This window comes from Onychostoma macrolepis, chromosome 01 (assembly GCF_012432095.1).
Source record: "Onychostoma macrolepis isolate SWU-2019 chromosome 01, ASM1243209v1, whole genome shotgun sequence".
NCBI lineage: Eukaryota > Metazoa > Chordata > Actinopteri > Cypriniformes > Cyprinidae > Onychostoma > Onychostoma macrolepis.
The window spans coordinates 44729995-44746203 of record NC_081155.1 but is presented as its reverse complement, the minus strand read 5'-3'; the positions used below and the strand labels follow the sequence as shown (position 1 = coordinate 44746203).

The window sequence follows — 16209 nt, the reverse complement described above, 5'->3', positions numbered from 1 at the left end:
TTGACTACATGTAACATAGCTCGTTACAGCATTTCTGAGGTTTGTTAGGTTTGTCTTCACATTTCCGCTGTAGATGAGCAGCGTTCCTGAGCACGAGCTCAATCTACACCCTAAAAGATGCTGGCTTATTTTTTCTTCCCAACCACTGGGTTGAGCTTGTTGAGCAGACGGAACGTGCTGCTTTGGCAAGGGGCGGGGCAGTACTGAAACACCATCTAAGCTGTTTCTCCAATCACAACGCACCGGGACAGCTAACCAATCACAACACATTTTGTTTTTTGGAAGGCGGGCCTTCATGATACCCGGAACTAATCGAGTCGTTTGTGCCAGGCTGAGGAGAAAGGTATTGCAATAATGTAAATTATGTGAAAAATAATGCGATTTTTGAACCACCAAGCATGAGAGCATGTTCTAGTACACCCCCAAAACACTTTGTAAAAGTGCATAATAGGACCCCTTTAAGACATGTTTTTTTGGAGGCGTTAAATAATGGCGCAAATGCCAGTAATTTGACGAGCGCAAACGTTAGTAAATCGCGTAGCGTGATTCATTTGAACACTCTCCTCCCATAAATTTTGTGTCTGAAAGGGAAACTCCTACAAATGCATATTCAATAAGCTCAGGCGCAAAAATAACCGTGTCCACGCCTTTTCAGCGCTAATTTGTCACTGTGCATCTTTAGTAAAACCTGACAGTACAATTTTAACGCCAAATGATGGTTTGCGCTGGCGCAAGCTGTTAGTAAAACTGGCCCTAGACGTGTTAACATGAGACTAGTGAGTTTAGTCCATTTACTAAACAAGTGAACTAGATATATACAGTTTGAGTGATAGATTCCACTAAGTGTTTTTGTACTGGTCAATTTTCACATCAATCAAGAGCAAGTAAAGACTTTTGAATGTATTTAGAGAGTGTACTACTTTGATTGCATCTGTTTCCACATGAGTTCACCTCTGATGGTCAAACTGGTCTATCTGGTTCTGTCACTGGTGCATGACGTTCATGATCAGACCCGGCAGACACAAAGTCTGCTTTTATTGTGTCAGACTAACATTGATTCTTTTCAGTAATGCTCTGTGTTTTGCGTCACTTTTATGTTCGTCTATATATAATCTAAGTTCACTGGTTGGATGACAATGTACAATGGCATTTCCTGCCATATTATTACTGTAATTCATTGAAAGTAAGGTGTGTTAAAGCAAACACATGCCATTTTTTATTCTTCGTGTCCGTGTCATTCAGTAATAATTACTGGTTGTATTTGAATTGGAATTTACCTGCATTTTTTTGCATGTAAAACTTTACCAGCTTTTTTTGAAACTTAGTTTTATGTAAAATTAAGGAGAGGAAAGTAATAAAGTAAAGTGCAGTAGTAAAATAAAGTGCAATATCTAATCCTCTCTTAAATATACAAGAGACAAACTTGTGTACTGAAAATCCAAATGTCATGTTCTGTAGACTTTTCCTAATTTTTAAAGCTAAAGAAACAAAAATTGTAAATGTGCTTCTTTGAAATACTAATGTAGTGATGTAATTTAAAGCGGGATTTTCATTGTCTGATACCGATAGAGCAGACTGACAAATAATACTTAAAAGAAATAATGCTTTTATTCATCAATGATGCAGTAAATTGATTAAAATTGACAGTAACAATGTGTAACAAAAATGTTACAAAAGATTTATATTTCAAATAAATGCTGTTCTTTTTTAACTGTCTATTCAAAAGAATTCTGAAAAATAAAATGTATCACAGTTTCCACAAAAAAAATATGAAGCAGCACTGTTTTCAACTTTGATAATCATGTTTCTGAGCAGCAAATCAGGATATTAGAATGATTTCTGAAGGACACTGAAGACTGGAGTAATGATGCTGAAAATTCAGCTTTGATCACATAAATTACATTTTACAATATATTCACACAGAAAACAGCTATTTTTAATTGTAATAACATTTCATAACATTTCTGCCTTTTTTCTGTATTTTTCTGTACTTGGTGAGCAGAAGAGACTTCTTTCAAAAATATTAAAAAAATTTACTGACCCCAAACTTTTAAACAGTAGTGTACATATTTTTAAAAATGATTTTTACTATTTCAGTATTTTCAGATTGTGCAAAAAAAAATTGAAAATTGAAAATGCTTAATATACTAAAAAAATTATTTCAGTTTTCACTCTGAAATTTTGAAGTAGAAAACTGAAATAGTATTTTATTGTAAAACATACTGCAATAAAAAAAGGACAGTTTATTTATTGGCTTTTGGGAGGTTTTGGATGCTACACAAATTTCCAGTCAACAGATAAATCAAGCTGGCCGATATATCGGTTTATCGGTGTGTTTGTGCTTGTACCTCTTCTCTAAAACTCTTCTTTTTTCTTCTATTTCAGTTGTTCCCAACAGTCTGATTGTGGCTCCCGATGCCCCAAACCCTGTGGTTCGCGAGGGTGGATCCATCAGACTCCTGTGCAACGTCTCCCACAACTTCATGGAGGAATTTACCTGTCTCTTACCTGGTCAGTCAAGAAGGGCTCATCTCTGCTAGAGGACCTGCTGACCTTTGGTCCAGATTTGGGCGTGACGGTTGGCGAGGACTACACGCTGCGCTACACAGATGGCGGGATGCGGCTAGAAATGGGAAACGGCGTCTCGCACAGTCTCGTGCTCTCCGGAGCGACGCCGGCTGATCAGGGCATGTATGTGTGCACGGCCAGATTGTGGACGAGAGAGCAGGGAGCCTGGAACCGCATTCAGGAGAAGACCATGGAGATGGGAGAAGTGACTGTCACCCCTACAGGTTAGTAACTCTCTAGAACAAGACGATAAAAATAGCCCATAGCACAACAGAATGAAGCCACAACACAGTGGAATTAATACAATTAAAATATATTAGCAGAAATTATGTAAGATTCACTTATGTTAATTTGCATTGTTCATATTTTAAGACATTTTTAGGAGAATTTTAGAGAAACCGTCACACCAATTTTTATATTTTAGTATTATTTTTATTCTATTTATAGTATTAATTCAGATTTTGAATTGGCTACTACTTTTTTGTATTTTCAGTTTTCACCGTAGTTTGTGCTTTTGTCATTTTGTTAGTTTTTAATTATGTAAATTAAATTATGCATTCAATTAAATTATAAATGACATTATAAATGAACATGTTTGTGTATATTATGCAAATTAAATTATGGATTAAATTAAATTAATTAAATTTCAATAAAAATATTAATTTTTAATGAAATTATGAATTATATTAGTTTTTGCTTTTAAATTGTGTAAATTAAATAATGTATTCATTGAAATTAAATAATTAGTTTTGTTAGTTTTTGTTTTTAAAATAATGCATTAAATCAACTTAAATTATACATTTAGTTTGTTTTAATGTGTAAATTAAGTTATGCATTTTATTGTTTTTAAAATTGTTTAAATTATGCATTCGGTGAAATTAAATGATGAATTATAAATTATTCGTTTTTTATTTTTATAAATAATATAAATAAAAATATCCATTCAATGAATTTAAATGATAATAATTCAAATTTTATAGTATTTTTTAAATTATGTAAATTAAATAATAAATTATTAGTTTTTTATTTTGCATAAAATGTAATGAAATTATATATGTATTTTTTAAGTGAAATTAAATTATGAATTTTAAATTGTATATTTTTATTATGTAAATAAAATTATGTATTAAATGTAATTTAAATTATGTAAAAACATTTTTTTTTTTTTAAGTATGCATTTTATACATTAAGTTTCTTTTTAAAGTCTTGAAAAGCAAACATCAATTAAAGGAAAAGTGAATCTATTGAAAATTCTGACATGCACATTTTTGAGTGAGCTATTCCTTTAATTCTCTTCCATTATGGCTTTGTACTGTTGTGTATTTGCTTAATATTGTCAGTTTTATTAGTTTAGTTGTGTTGTGCCCTCCTGGGAAACTGTCATGATCATGATGCCATGAAATAATCTGATTTGATTGGATAAAAGTACTTACAATGAATCAATATTATGCAATTCGCTCGGATGATCTTTAAACAACAATTCTGATCAAATGAACAAATAAGTTGCACTTGGAGAAAAAAAGAGAATGAAAGAGATTTGATTGATGAAGTAATGTAGCGCCTCCCTCGAGAAGAGTAGATATGCTCTTTTGACCGGTTTTATCTTGTTTAACGTCTTCAGACCTTTCTCACAAACCAGGCTGTTTGAATTCACGTTGCCAGTGAAATTCCTGCCTGGTTACCATATATACTGTCAATGTTACTGCAGAGTTTTAATTAAAATTGGGAAGACTGCGGGTGTCTGGAGAACCATCCAGCAGACATTACACAAACACAAACTCTCAGAGTCTTTATGTCGTTTGAGATTGTAACTAGAAGATGTTAAGAGAAGATAAAGCACAGAAGCAGTGTGTGTCGTCTAAACGTGATGTGCTGAGTATCACCGATCCCCAGGAGAAACGATTGACAGTTTGCTTTGACAAATTAAAGGAATAGTTCAACCGTAAATGACAAATCAAGCATCATTTACTTATGTTATGGCAAACCCGGATAAGTAGTTTTTTTTCCCTGTGGAAAACAAAAGGAGAAATTCAGAACAGCATGCTGCTCTTTTCCACATAATACAAGTATATTTATAATTTTCTTATGTGCTTTTACTATTTTTACACTATCGTAGTATTTATAAATATTTTAAATTAGCTTACATTTTATACACTTAACATTTTATTTCAATAAGTTGCCAAAGCTGTATTTAATCTACTATTTGTATTATATTTGATTTCAGGTTTAATTCAATGAATGAAAATCATTTTTAGTAGTTTTAGTGGTTTGGAACAACATGAGGTTGCAAATTCGAGTCTTACTGTATGTGTTTATTTAGTTTGCATCATTAAGATCTGACTTATTTCAGTTCCATCTCTAATACTTGCATATTTTCTGCTTTTCTTTCTCTTGAAATCATCAGCGAGCTCCCTCAGCGTCCAGGTTCAGGACGACAGCACATTGTCCACCGGAGAGACGCTGCTCCTCACCTGCTCGGTTTCTGCCGAAGCCTCGGTGGATCTGGAGGTGGCGTGGCTGATGAACGGCACGCGGGTTCTGGCCTGTCTGAGTCGTGACGGCGTGCTGACCAACGCGTCTGATGCGGTGGATGTGAGGCGGCTGGGAAAGTGGGATTTCCAGCTCAAGGTTCATGGCGTGGAGCTGTCTGACGCGGGACTCTACGCATGTAAAGCAAGTGCGTGGGTTCAGCGCGACGGTGGACGATGGTACCGGGCCGCAGAGAAGATTTCGGACCCTGTAGGCGTTCACGTTATTAAGCAAAGTTAGTACGTTGCTTAATTTTCATACTTGTTTCTGAAGTATCATTCATAATATCATGACTCTTTACATAAACACCCCGCAGCGTCTCACGTTTTGTGGCAGTGTGACATTTCGAGAAAATGCCATCTGAAGCTCTTTACGGCTGCATATAAATGCGTTCTGCTTCCCTCATCCATAAAATATTAATTTGATGTTGATTATTTGGTATTTAAATGACATTAAAAGCATGATATGCCGTTTATATTAGTGCACTGGAAAATATATTTGAAGCCATGGCCTTGGGTTTCTATTAGAAGATGATTCATAGATCACGTTTTATCAGAATAATGTGGATGAGGCATCTTTTAGTATCAGTTAAGGCTGGATAATGTAGCTAAAATCTCTCTTTTTTTTTTTTAAAGCTGCGTTTATCTCTATATTTATGTATTCACTCTAAAATGACTTAAAACTGTAAATAAATTCAAGCAACTATTTAGTTATTGCTGGCAATATATTTATTTAATAACTAAACAGTAAATTAAAAATAATAAAAATTTTAAACATAAATTAATACTTTTATTCAGCAAAAATGCATTAAATTGATCAAAAGTTACAGTAAAGACGTGCAATGTTATAAAAGATTTCTATTTCAAATAAATGCTGTTCTTTTGAAGTTTCTATTCATCAAAGAATCCAGAAAAATAAAATGTGTCACAGTTTCCACAAAAATATTGAGCAGCACAACTGTTTTCAACATTGATAATAATCAGAAATATTTCTTGAGCAGCAAATCAGCATATTAGAATGATTTCTGAAGGATCATGTGACACTGGATTAATGATGCAAAAAATGTTGCTTTGATCACAGAAATAAATTATATTTTAACAAATATTCACATAGAAAACGGCTATTTTGAATTGTAAAAATATTACATGATATTACTGATTTTATTGAAATCTTTATTGAATAAATGTAGCCTTGGTGAGCAGAAGAGAATTATTTCAAAAACATTTTACCAATAGTGTATATGAAAACAATAAAGAGACATTTCCATACATATATTATATTTAAATGCTTTAAAAAAAAAAAAGCCTTGTGGGAACCTGCAAACTTTGCTGAATCAGTTTTAATGATTCATTTAAACGGACAGTTTGAAATGATTCATGGAAATGATTCATAAGAGTTTTTATGTCACCAGTTAAATGATTGCAAATATCTGTGACTATTCAAAATATCGTTCAGCCCTTAGAACTGTAAGTGTAAAACCACAGATAAAATCAAGCATGCATGCTAGACTAAGCATGTTATTTTACCGTCACTACCAGACTGGTTAGTTCTTAACCCGTCCATCAATGTCCATTGTCTAGAAGTGAAAGTAGAAAGGTTGCATTCGTTAGATTTGCGGTCTGTTTGTAATAGTTTAGCTCTGTCATGTTAATAAGCAAGTTTCAGGCATGAGATGCATGTGTTCGCGTGTGTTTCTGAAGATCCGCTCTGTCACCAGCTAATGCATGAAGGCTGTGGGTGGTCTTCCTGATGGAGGACTGCTGTCTAGATTTACAGGCTAAAAGCCCCTTGCTCATGTTAGAAGTCAGCGTTAGTCGTTTGGGATCTCGTTGTCAGCGTGATTCACAGGCAAGAGCTTCAACCTGTTTATTCTGTGAGGAACTACAGAGAAAGAGAAGGCGTCGCTCACCTTAAAAGGCAAACTCTGGTGTTGTTTACTCATCTCAATGAGTCTGAAATGCGTGGGATTGTGTTTCAGCTCCAAAAATACAGAAAACAACATACAACTGGCTCATACGACTGGTCCAATGACATCAAACTTGCTGTGTTTGGTTGTGCACATTGTTTGAAGACTAGACAGAAAGTCCTTAATTACTGCAAACCTTCCCTCTAATAGCTCTTAAATAGCAAGATTTGCAGTTTCAAGTTTGAGATTATATGTACGTTTTGGATGCTTATTTGTAAAACAGATAGTTTTATGTTAACTTATAATAATAATATATACTTATAATATAATAATAATAAGTTTACATTGAAGCATTAAAAAATAAAAAATAAAATAATGAAACTAAACTGAAATAAAGCTAAAAGGAAATAAAACAAAAATATGAATGATGCTGTAATAATTTAAAAATAATAAAAATAATTAATGATTTAAATTTAAAATAATCTAGATGTAATCTAGTGTCACACTGTTTTCTATTGTCCTCATTTGTAAGCTGTAAGTTGCACAGATCAAATGCTGTTTATTTCCTTACTGTCCAAGCATTTTCCTTCAGTGCAAGGAAAGAGACGAGCGTCCTTTTACAGATTTCCTGCTGAAAAAAAGCCATGTTTGGGATGGCATACAGGGTTTCAATATTTAATGCAGGAAATTCCCACCAGCACTGTAGACCAGCAACTTTCTGAACCATAAAAAAAGATTCAGAAAACATCACGTATTGTCTGTGACTTCCTGAAGTGGCCCGGTCGTGTTTTCAAGGCCAGATGTGACGATAAACATCTTTTTTAATACACATCTGAAAACTAAAAGGTCTTAAGACTCTCTAGAGCACAACAGCAGGTTTTCACAAGTTAAAATCGATTTAAAGTCAAGATTTGCAGGACTCTTGACTTTGGCGGACTGCATTGAAATAATAATTTGAAGAGCGTGAGTTTTTGCTGGTGGAGGTTTATTTGTAAAACTAGAGCCAATGAAGACATCGAGTCTGTGCGGTAAATCGACACCCACTCACTCACACACTTACACAACCTCTTTAACCTGCGTTAATTGAAAGTTATTATTGGTTTCGAGTATCCCAGCACCACCCCACTGCGCTCCAGTCACGCCACCTAACGTTAAAGAGAATCTCGTTATGTTAGAGCCTCTTTCGTTTCAGCTGAACAGCTTTGAATGTTTTGGCTCTCGATCATTAAACGCGGTTTCAGGAAAGTTTCTCCAAACACCTGACCTGTGCAACTGCTAATGTCTGAACTTGAGAACATGTTTTTGTGTGGGACGCCGAAAAGTATTGTTTTTCCCTCCTTTGTTCTCTCACTTCCTTCGCTTTGGATGCTTTGAGACGCTCCTGATCCAAATCTGTTCAAAAAGTAGGCAGCATCATTATGCTGATGGATCGTTTCCCTCAAACTGGGAGCATCACATATACTGTACACTACTGTTCAAAAGTTATGTAATGTTTTTTATAAGAAATATCTTCTACATGCTTATTATAGTTAGGAAGCTTTTTTGTTACTTGAAATACAATAAACTTTATATATATATATATAAAATGTAAAATATATCCAAAAAATGTTTTTTACTTTTTTTTTTTTTTTAACTAATTGCCAATCCAACATTTCTCATTTTCATTTAGTTTAACTTCAAGTGCTAAAAAACTAAATAAATGAACTAAATAAACTACGGCTAATAAATAAAAATTAATAAAATGACAAAAAAGTAACTAAAATAAAACTGAAAACAGAAAATATAAAAATTAACGTAATTATTAAAGACTATAAAAGTATATCAGTGAGACTTACATAACACTTGCTCACCAAGGCTGCATTTATTTGATTAAAAATACAGTAATATCAGTAAAATTGTGAGATATTATTACAATTTACAATAACTCTTTCTATGTAAGTATCTGTTAAAATGTAATTTATTGCTGTGATCAAGTCTTCAGTGTCACGTGATCCTTCAGAATCGTTCTAATAATCTGATTTGCTGCTGTTGAAAACAGTTGTGCTGCTTCATATTTTTGTGTAAACTGTGATGCAATTTATTTTCCAGGAATCTTTGATGAATAAAATTGAATAAAATTTGAAATGGAAATCTTTTTTGTAACATTATAATATACATATACAATTTACACATCGGCAGAAGAGACAATGAATGCATTTCCTAGAATGAAATATCTGTTCCTCAGCTTTTCACGTTTGTGTAAACAAACTCCTGCCAACATTCTCCCAATGACTCGGTTGTCGCTCGTGTTTATTTGTCTTGCTGTGATTGCTTTTATAATTCAATCTCATCATTGAGCTCTTTAATACACGGTGATCCAGATGACTTGAGTTCTGCTTTGTGTGTGTGTGGCTTGATTATTTGTGGCTTGTTTTTGTGCTGTAAGATCAAGGTCTGCGCCTGCGGTGTCTTGAGGTGTTGATGAGGAAGTCGTGTTGGAGGCGGTGCGTCTCTTATCGTGGTTCTCTGATAAGTCTTGCACACTTTGCATGGTGTAGTTTGCTCCGTTATCAGCCGGTTTTGAAGAACGGTGTGTTTGCTGTCGTCTGCGCAGTGCTCAATCAAAGCAGTGAAGTGCACTAACACCACGCTGATATACTGTAGCGCCTGAACCCATGCCATATGCTCCGAGATCGTATGAAGCAACGCCGGCTCAATTGTTGGGGAAACAGCTGAAGATTTCAGTAGCTGTTTTTCATCTTGTCATGCACTGATGGATGATTTGTGCTGCTCAAACTCATTAGCGTTAATGATTTTGAGACCCGGTGAGCCCAGCAACCAAAAACCATGTTAATTCTGTATAGTCTCTATAGTGTCATGTTTGGCCTGTTTGTTGTGTCGTTGTGTACATATATGGATTACATTTTGTTTTATTTACATTTTTCTAGTTTTTCCTTTTATTTTATAATTTATATAATAAATATAATATTTGTTTAATTTTTATTTATTTAATTAATCTTGATGATTTTTTAAAAAATATTTAAAAATATATTTTTATCTCCTTAAAGAAGAGTTTCTCTATTCTGTTCTAATTTCTAAAGAAGGGATTTCTTTAGTCAGTTCTATTCTACCCTGATTAATAAAATTATTATCATTAGTGAATCTTTTGCTTTATTATTATGATTCTCCGTTATCTATTTTATTTAGATTTTTAAATATAATTTGAATAATTATTATATTAGATTTTTTTAACCTATTGGTTGTGTTTTCTTTAGTTATACTTTTATTCTTATTCATAAAATATTTCTTTTTTATTTTATATTTTTGATTTATTCTTAATTCTTATTTCTACATTTATATTTTGATTAATTGCTCTATTTGATCAATTATTATATTTTGTTTAAAATTATTATTCTAATTTTAGTGTTTTATTTAGTTAAATCTTATTCTGATTCATAAGATTAATTACTTCATAAAAAGTAATTACTATTTGTAATTAATAAAAGTGATTATTTTTATTGGACATTTTAGTTTATTAAATTATTTCCTATTTTATTCTCATCTCTAATGTATTTTATGATTAATTGTTCTTTTGTATTTCATAAAATTATTATTATATTTTAAGTGTTTATTTTGCCAGTTTATATATTCTGATGATAATAATAATAACAACAACAACAACAACATTGCTTTTATTATTGAATCTTTTAATTTATTAAATTCATATAGATTTTATTCTGATTTCTAAATTTGTATTTTGATACATTTTTATTTTCTCTTTTAATAATAATTATGATAATATAATTAAAGTGTTAGTATTGTTATAATTGTTATCAAATTTTATTGAATCTTTTTTTATTACATTTTGTATTTAATTCTGATTTCTAAACTTATCCTGATTAATAAGTCTTATTCTGATTTTTATAAAATTATTTTAATTGTTTGTTATTTTAGTCAGTTCTATTTTATTCTGATTATTCTAACCTGTTGAGATTTATAGTTATATTCTCATTTACCATATTAAGTTCTATTCTATTCTCAATATATGAGAGATTGTCTGGTGTCATTCAGCATCTTAGTGTTGATTTCCATTGTGTAGTGCTGATGTAAAAAGAGTGGGATCAGGTGACCTGTAATCTAAACTCACCTTTCGCTGCATCAGCCTCTCTGTATTTAATTAACAAATAAACCAAACAGAGGAGGACTGATCTGCTGCTCCAGTCTGATAACATACAAGCACTGCAGCTCATTCTCTGCACAGCTGTGCAGCAAACTAAAGAAAGCATGAGAGAATGAAACAGAGGGAAGAAGACGGAGCACAAAGAGATAAAGTCTGATCATGTGGAGTGAATGTGTGCAGTGGAGAGGCTCTTGTTTGAGCTGATTGACAGTCACTCTCTCGGGCCCTTATTCCGTTCCCAGGACACTCGGTTCCCGTCCATAGAGACCGGCTTTAGAGCTCCTGTGGGACATTCATCTCATAGGCTCTGTTTGTCCGGGTAAAGAAACACACTGTCGACCTGCTCTCGTCCTGTCTCTATTTATCTTTCCTTAACTAGAACTCTCTCTGGCTTGCTAACTGTCTGCTTTTCCTCACGCCATCCCAATAAGTCACATAACCAAACTGTGCTCAGAATAATGAAGGTCTTCTGCAGGAGGAACAAACCAAGTAACTAACTTTTAAAAGAAATATTAAGCCAGTTTTAACCAATGTTATTTTAGTACTATCTATATTCTATACTATAATTATATTATATTACATTATAATAATTTATAGTGGTATTATATAAGTGTTTATTTATATTTTAAATTGGCTTTTATTTTTATATTTTCAGTTTTCATTGTAACTTTAATTTTAGTAATTTTGTTGTGTTTTTGTCTCTTTTTTTGGTAGGGTTGGATTTATTATTATTATTATTATTATTATGTCTATATAGCTTCAATTAATTATTATTTTTGTTTTATTTTAGTACATCAAGTAAATTCAAAATCAAACAACTAGTTGAAATAATAAAGCGTAAGTGTTTTATAGTTTACATTATTCCAGTAATTGTTTTCTTTTGTAATTTTAATATTATTTTAACATAATAATTAATGTTATTAATAATATGTATTATTATTATTATTATTATTTATATAAACAATATTATTTAATATTTCTATTTAGCTTTTTAATTTTTATAGTTATTTTTATTTCAGTTTTTGTAATTTTACTTCAACGTAAAGCTATTTATTTCAGTTAGTTCCCAAAGCAACAATTCTATTTTGTTTTTAAGTTTTTGTATTTGTTTTTCATCTAATGTTTTAATTTTAGTTTATTTCAGTTTTATCTCAATTACTGATTTTTAAAAAAAAAAACAATAATGACAACGTTAGTTTAAACCTTTTTTAATTTTATTTATTTTTTATTTTTTAATGTACTGATGTCCAAGACTACTTTTAGATGGACGATGCCAGTTTTTCCTCCTACAATCAGGTTAAATGGGTTAAGTTTGACTTAACTATTAATGTCTCAGTTGTTTCTCCTAAGCAGCAATCAAATTATTGCTTAATTTATCTATTTTTCAGAAAAAAAAGACCCCAGTTATTTTAAAAAATACCTGAATAATGTCTCAAACTGTGCTCAGATATGCCAAAACAACAAAGTCTGCAATTAAAAGTCAAAGACCTTAATATGACCTTAAACATTTCTCATGAAATTCTCTCTAGAGCAAATTTTGTTATTTTGAGCAATGTGTTTGGTTTCCATCAGCAAGACGGTTTTAAGGGTCATTTAAGTTTGATCGTCAACTGAACTTGGTTGTCCGCCCTTTTAAAGGCACAGTTCACCCAAAAATTAAAATTGTAATCATTTACTCACCCTCCACTTGTTCCAAACCTCTATGAGTTTCTTTCTTCTTCTGAACACAGAAAAGTATATTCTGAAGATTGCTGATGACCATACAGCTGACGGCAGCCATTGACTCCCATTGTATTTTTCATTCTATGGAAGTCAATGGCTACCATCAACCACTTGGTTAGCAACATTCTCTAAAACATCTTATTTTGTGTTTAACAGAAGAAAGAAACTCATACAGGTTTGTAACAACATGAGGGTGACTAAATAACAGAATTTTCATTTTTAGGTGAACTATCCCATTAAGCACCTATTTTAGGACATTTTAGAATATTTTGTCTCCAAATTTTAACACAAGACGAGTCTTCTTTATCAGAGTCAACAAGATGTCAAGTGAATGAACCCTTGATGCATATGAAGAACGTCTGTGTATTATTCCACTAATAAGTGGGAGGAGCTTATTGAACAGGAAGTGATGCGGATGAGAGCCAAAGCGCAGATGGTCCCAGTGACTCAAGTCTGCGTGACGTCCAAAAGCTTAACGAAAAACCCACCACCACATGTGAGGCTCAAGTCAGTTGTGTTTGTGAGTGAGCGTCTGGATGATTTTCATTAGTCCTGCTCCTCTCTCATGTGTTTTTCTGAGCTATTTGTGTTCTGAGAGTATTTGGAGGTTGTATATGTGGGAGAACAGCGTTTTCTTTGGCACACTGTAAGTCTTTGTGTGTCCCTAGTACTGCTCACCCATGCATGAAGGTCCCAGCTGTATAGGAAGCGACGCAGGGAGTCGTTCACTGCCCACCGGGCGCGAAGCCCAGAAACACTTGACACTGGTGAGCCGAGAGCCTGGAAACAGGGTCAGCCCGCACCTTTATGAGTGTGTGATTGTGCACGTGAACCGATGTTTGGAGGACTGGGAGGAACACTTATACTGTCTCTCGTCTCTAAGACTTTTAAAATGTATTTTTGGTAGCTTTCTTTTGTTCAACAAACATGGGCTCTTTGAGTCACTTTGGCTTCTTTCCACTTTCTTTTTGTTTTCTGTGATTTGATTTGTTATGGTTATAGTTTTGTGTTTTTTGGTTTGTTTTGCTTTTTGTTTTTGTTTTTTTGTGATTTGTTTTGTTAGGACTTTTTAGTTTTGTTTTTGTTTGTTTTATGCTTTAGCTTTTTGTTTTGTGTGATTTGTTTTGTTGTGGCTTTTTGTTTTCTTTTGTGTGTTTTGTTTTTATTTGTTTTGATTTTTAGTTTTTTGTGTGTGTGTGATTTGTTTTTTTGTTTTTTGCATTTTAGCTTTTGTTTGGTTGTTTGGAGGCTCTTAGTTTTGTTTATTGTTTTGCTTATTTTGCTTTTTGTTTTGTGAGGTTTATTATGTTAGGGTTTTTAGTTTTTTTTTTTTTTTTAAGGCTTTTTGATTTCTTTTGTATTTTTGTTTTTATTTGGTTTGTTAGGGCTTTTTCGTGTTGTTTTGTATTTTCAGTTTTGTTTAGCTTTTTTTCGCTTTTTCAAATTTGTGATTTATTAGGGCTTTTTATTTTTATTTGTGTGTTTTGCTTTATTTAATTTTTTTAGCCTTTTGTTTTGTGTGATTTGTCATTGTTTGTTTGTTTTGTGTAATTTTTAAGTATTTTGTTTTTAGTTTGTTTTCCTTTTTAGCTTTTTTGCATGTTTTGCTTTTTAGATTTTTTGTTTTGTGTGATTTAATTAGGGTGTTTTGTTTTTGTTTGTTTAGCTTTTTTGTTTTTAATTTTAGTTTTGTTTTGTCTGGTTGCCCTTGCTTTGCTTTTTGTTTTGCGTGTTTTGATGTTGTTGATGTTATTTGTTTCTTTGTTTTGTTTTACTTTTTTTTTAGCCACTTTTGTTAATTTGTTTGTTTTGTTTTTTATTTTGCTTTTTTGATTTTTATGTTTTGTTTTGTCAGGGACTTCTTAGTTTAGTTTTTGTGTGTGTGTGTGTGCTTTGTCTTTGTTTTGCTTTGTTTTTCTTTAACTTTTTGTTTTGTTGCATCTTTTTAGGTTTGTTTTAATATTGTTTGTTTTATTTTGTTCAGAATTCTGCTTAATTTTTGTTGTTTGTTTTGTGAGTTTTGATGTTTGTTTATTTTTTTCCTAAACAAACATGGTTTGAGTTGTTTTGCCAGTCTAAAATGGGCTTGAATGTTAAATGAGTGAAGCATACAATGTGGACACAAAACTTCAGTTAAATACTGCTTCAGAACAAAACTTGAATTAATACCCTAAAATGCAAAAAAAAAACTTATTCATTCCTTATTTGTGTTTTTTATTGATCTGAAATAGATGTGCAACACAAAAATGTCGTTTAACTTTGACTATTTTTTTCTTTCTCTCTCAGATCCAGACTACGCTGTTGTTCTGAGCTCATCTGTGAATGCAAAGTTCTCTGGTGACCCGACGGAGCTGGAATGCAAAGTCACGAATGTGTCAAACCTTCGTAGCGGGCGGCTGGGAGTGTCGTGGCTGTACAGAGACGTTCAGCCCGGTGACGTCCCGGTATCTACTCACACCATCGCCTCACTGGATGAGCACGGGAACCTTGTGCCAGGCAAGACGTACAAGAGCCGCATGGAGGCGGGGCTTATTACAGTGACACGAACAGAACCTTCTGTGTTCAAGCTCCGCCTCCTTCGCACGACGGACGCCGACGCCGGAGAATACACGTGTGCTGTGACCGCATGGGTAGCGTCTCGACATGGAAACTGGAAAAAGGTTGCCGAGCATGTGACCCCAGCGCTGAAAGTCAGCTTTGCTAACAAGCGTAAGTGTGCATCCATTTGGATGGTTTTGTCATTTTTTATGGTTAGTTTATTGTTTATTTAACCTTTTTATCTTATTGTGTTTGGTGTATCATTGAATTATATTGTTTGTCAGTATTTAATGTTTATTTTGCTTGTACATATATTATATTATATTATATATTATATTATAATTATTATTATATCAGTATAAACTATATTTTATTCCAAAATCCAAAGGACAAAAGTGAATCAAATAATGTCATGAAGTACATATAGTATGCACTTAGAAATAATTTATTTTAATTTATTATTTTTATTTAACTTATTCAAAAGGTATTATTATTATTGTTGTTGTTATTAACAACAACAATGACATGAAGAACAATAACATTGATGATGATGATGATAGTAATAGCAATAATTATAATAATAATAATGTTATTAATAATAATAATAATAATGCTATTAATAAAAAAATCATATTATTATTGTTGTTGTTTTTTCAAAATCAAAAGGACAAAAGTGAATCAAATCATATTGTGAGGTAGTTAAAGTATTTTGATGGTTATGTAATTTATTTAGTTTAGTTTTATTTATAATTTTTATTATTAATTTTATTTTTATTAATAATAAGAA

General features: G+C 32.4%; 1 protein-coding gene across 1 annotated transcript in view; it reads left to right on the top strand.

The window, feature by feature from the left end:
- ptgfrnb (prostaglandin F2 receptor inhibitor b) overlaps window positions 1-16209 on the top strand; it is a 45472-nt gene that overhangs the window by 5812 nt on the left and 23451 nt on the right. The window contains 4 exon segments of the mRNA XM_058790993.1: window positions 2386-2490; window positions 2493-2792; window positions 4973-5332; window positions 15171-15593. Coding sequence (XP_058646976.1) covers window positions 2386-2490; window positions 2493-2792; window positions 4973-5332; window positions 15171-15593 — 1188 coding nt within the window.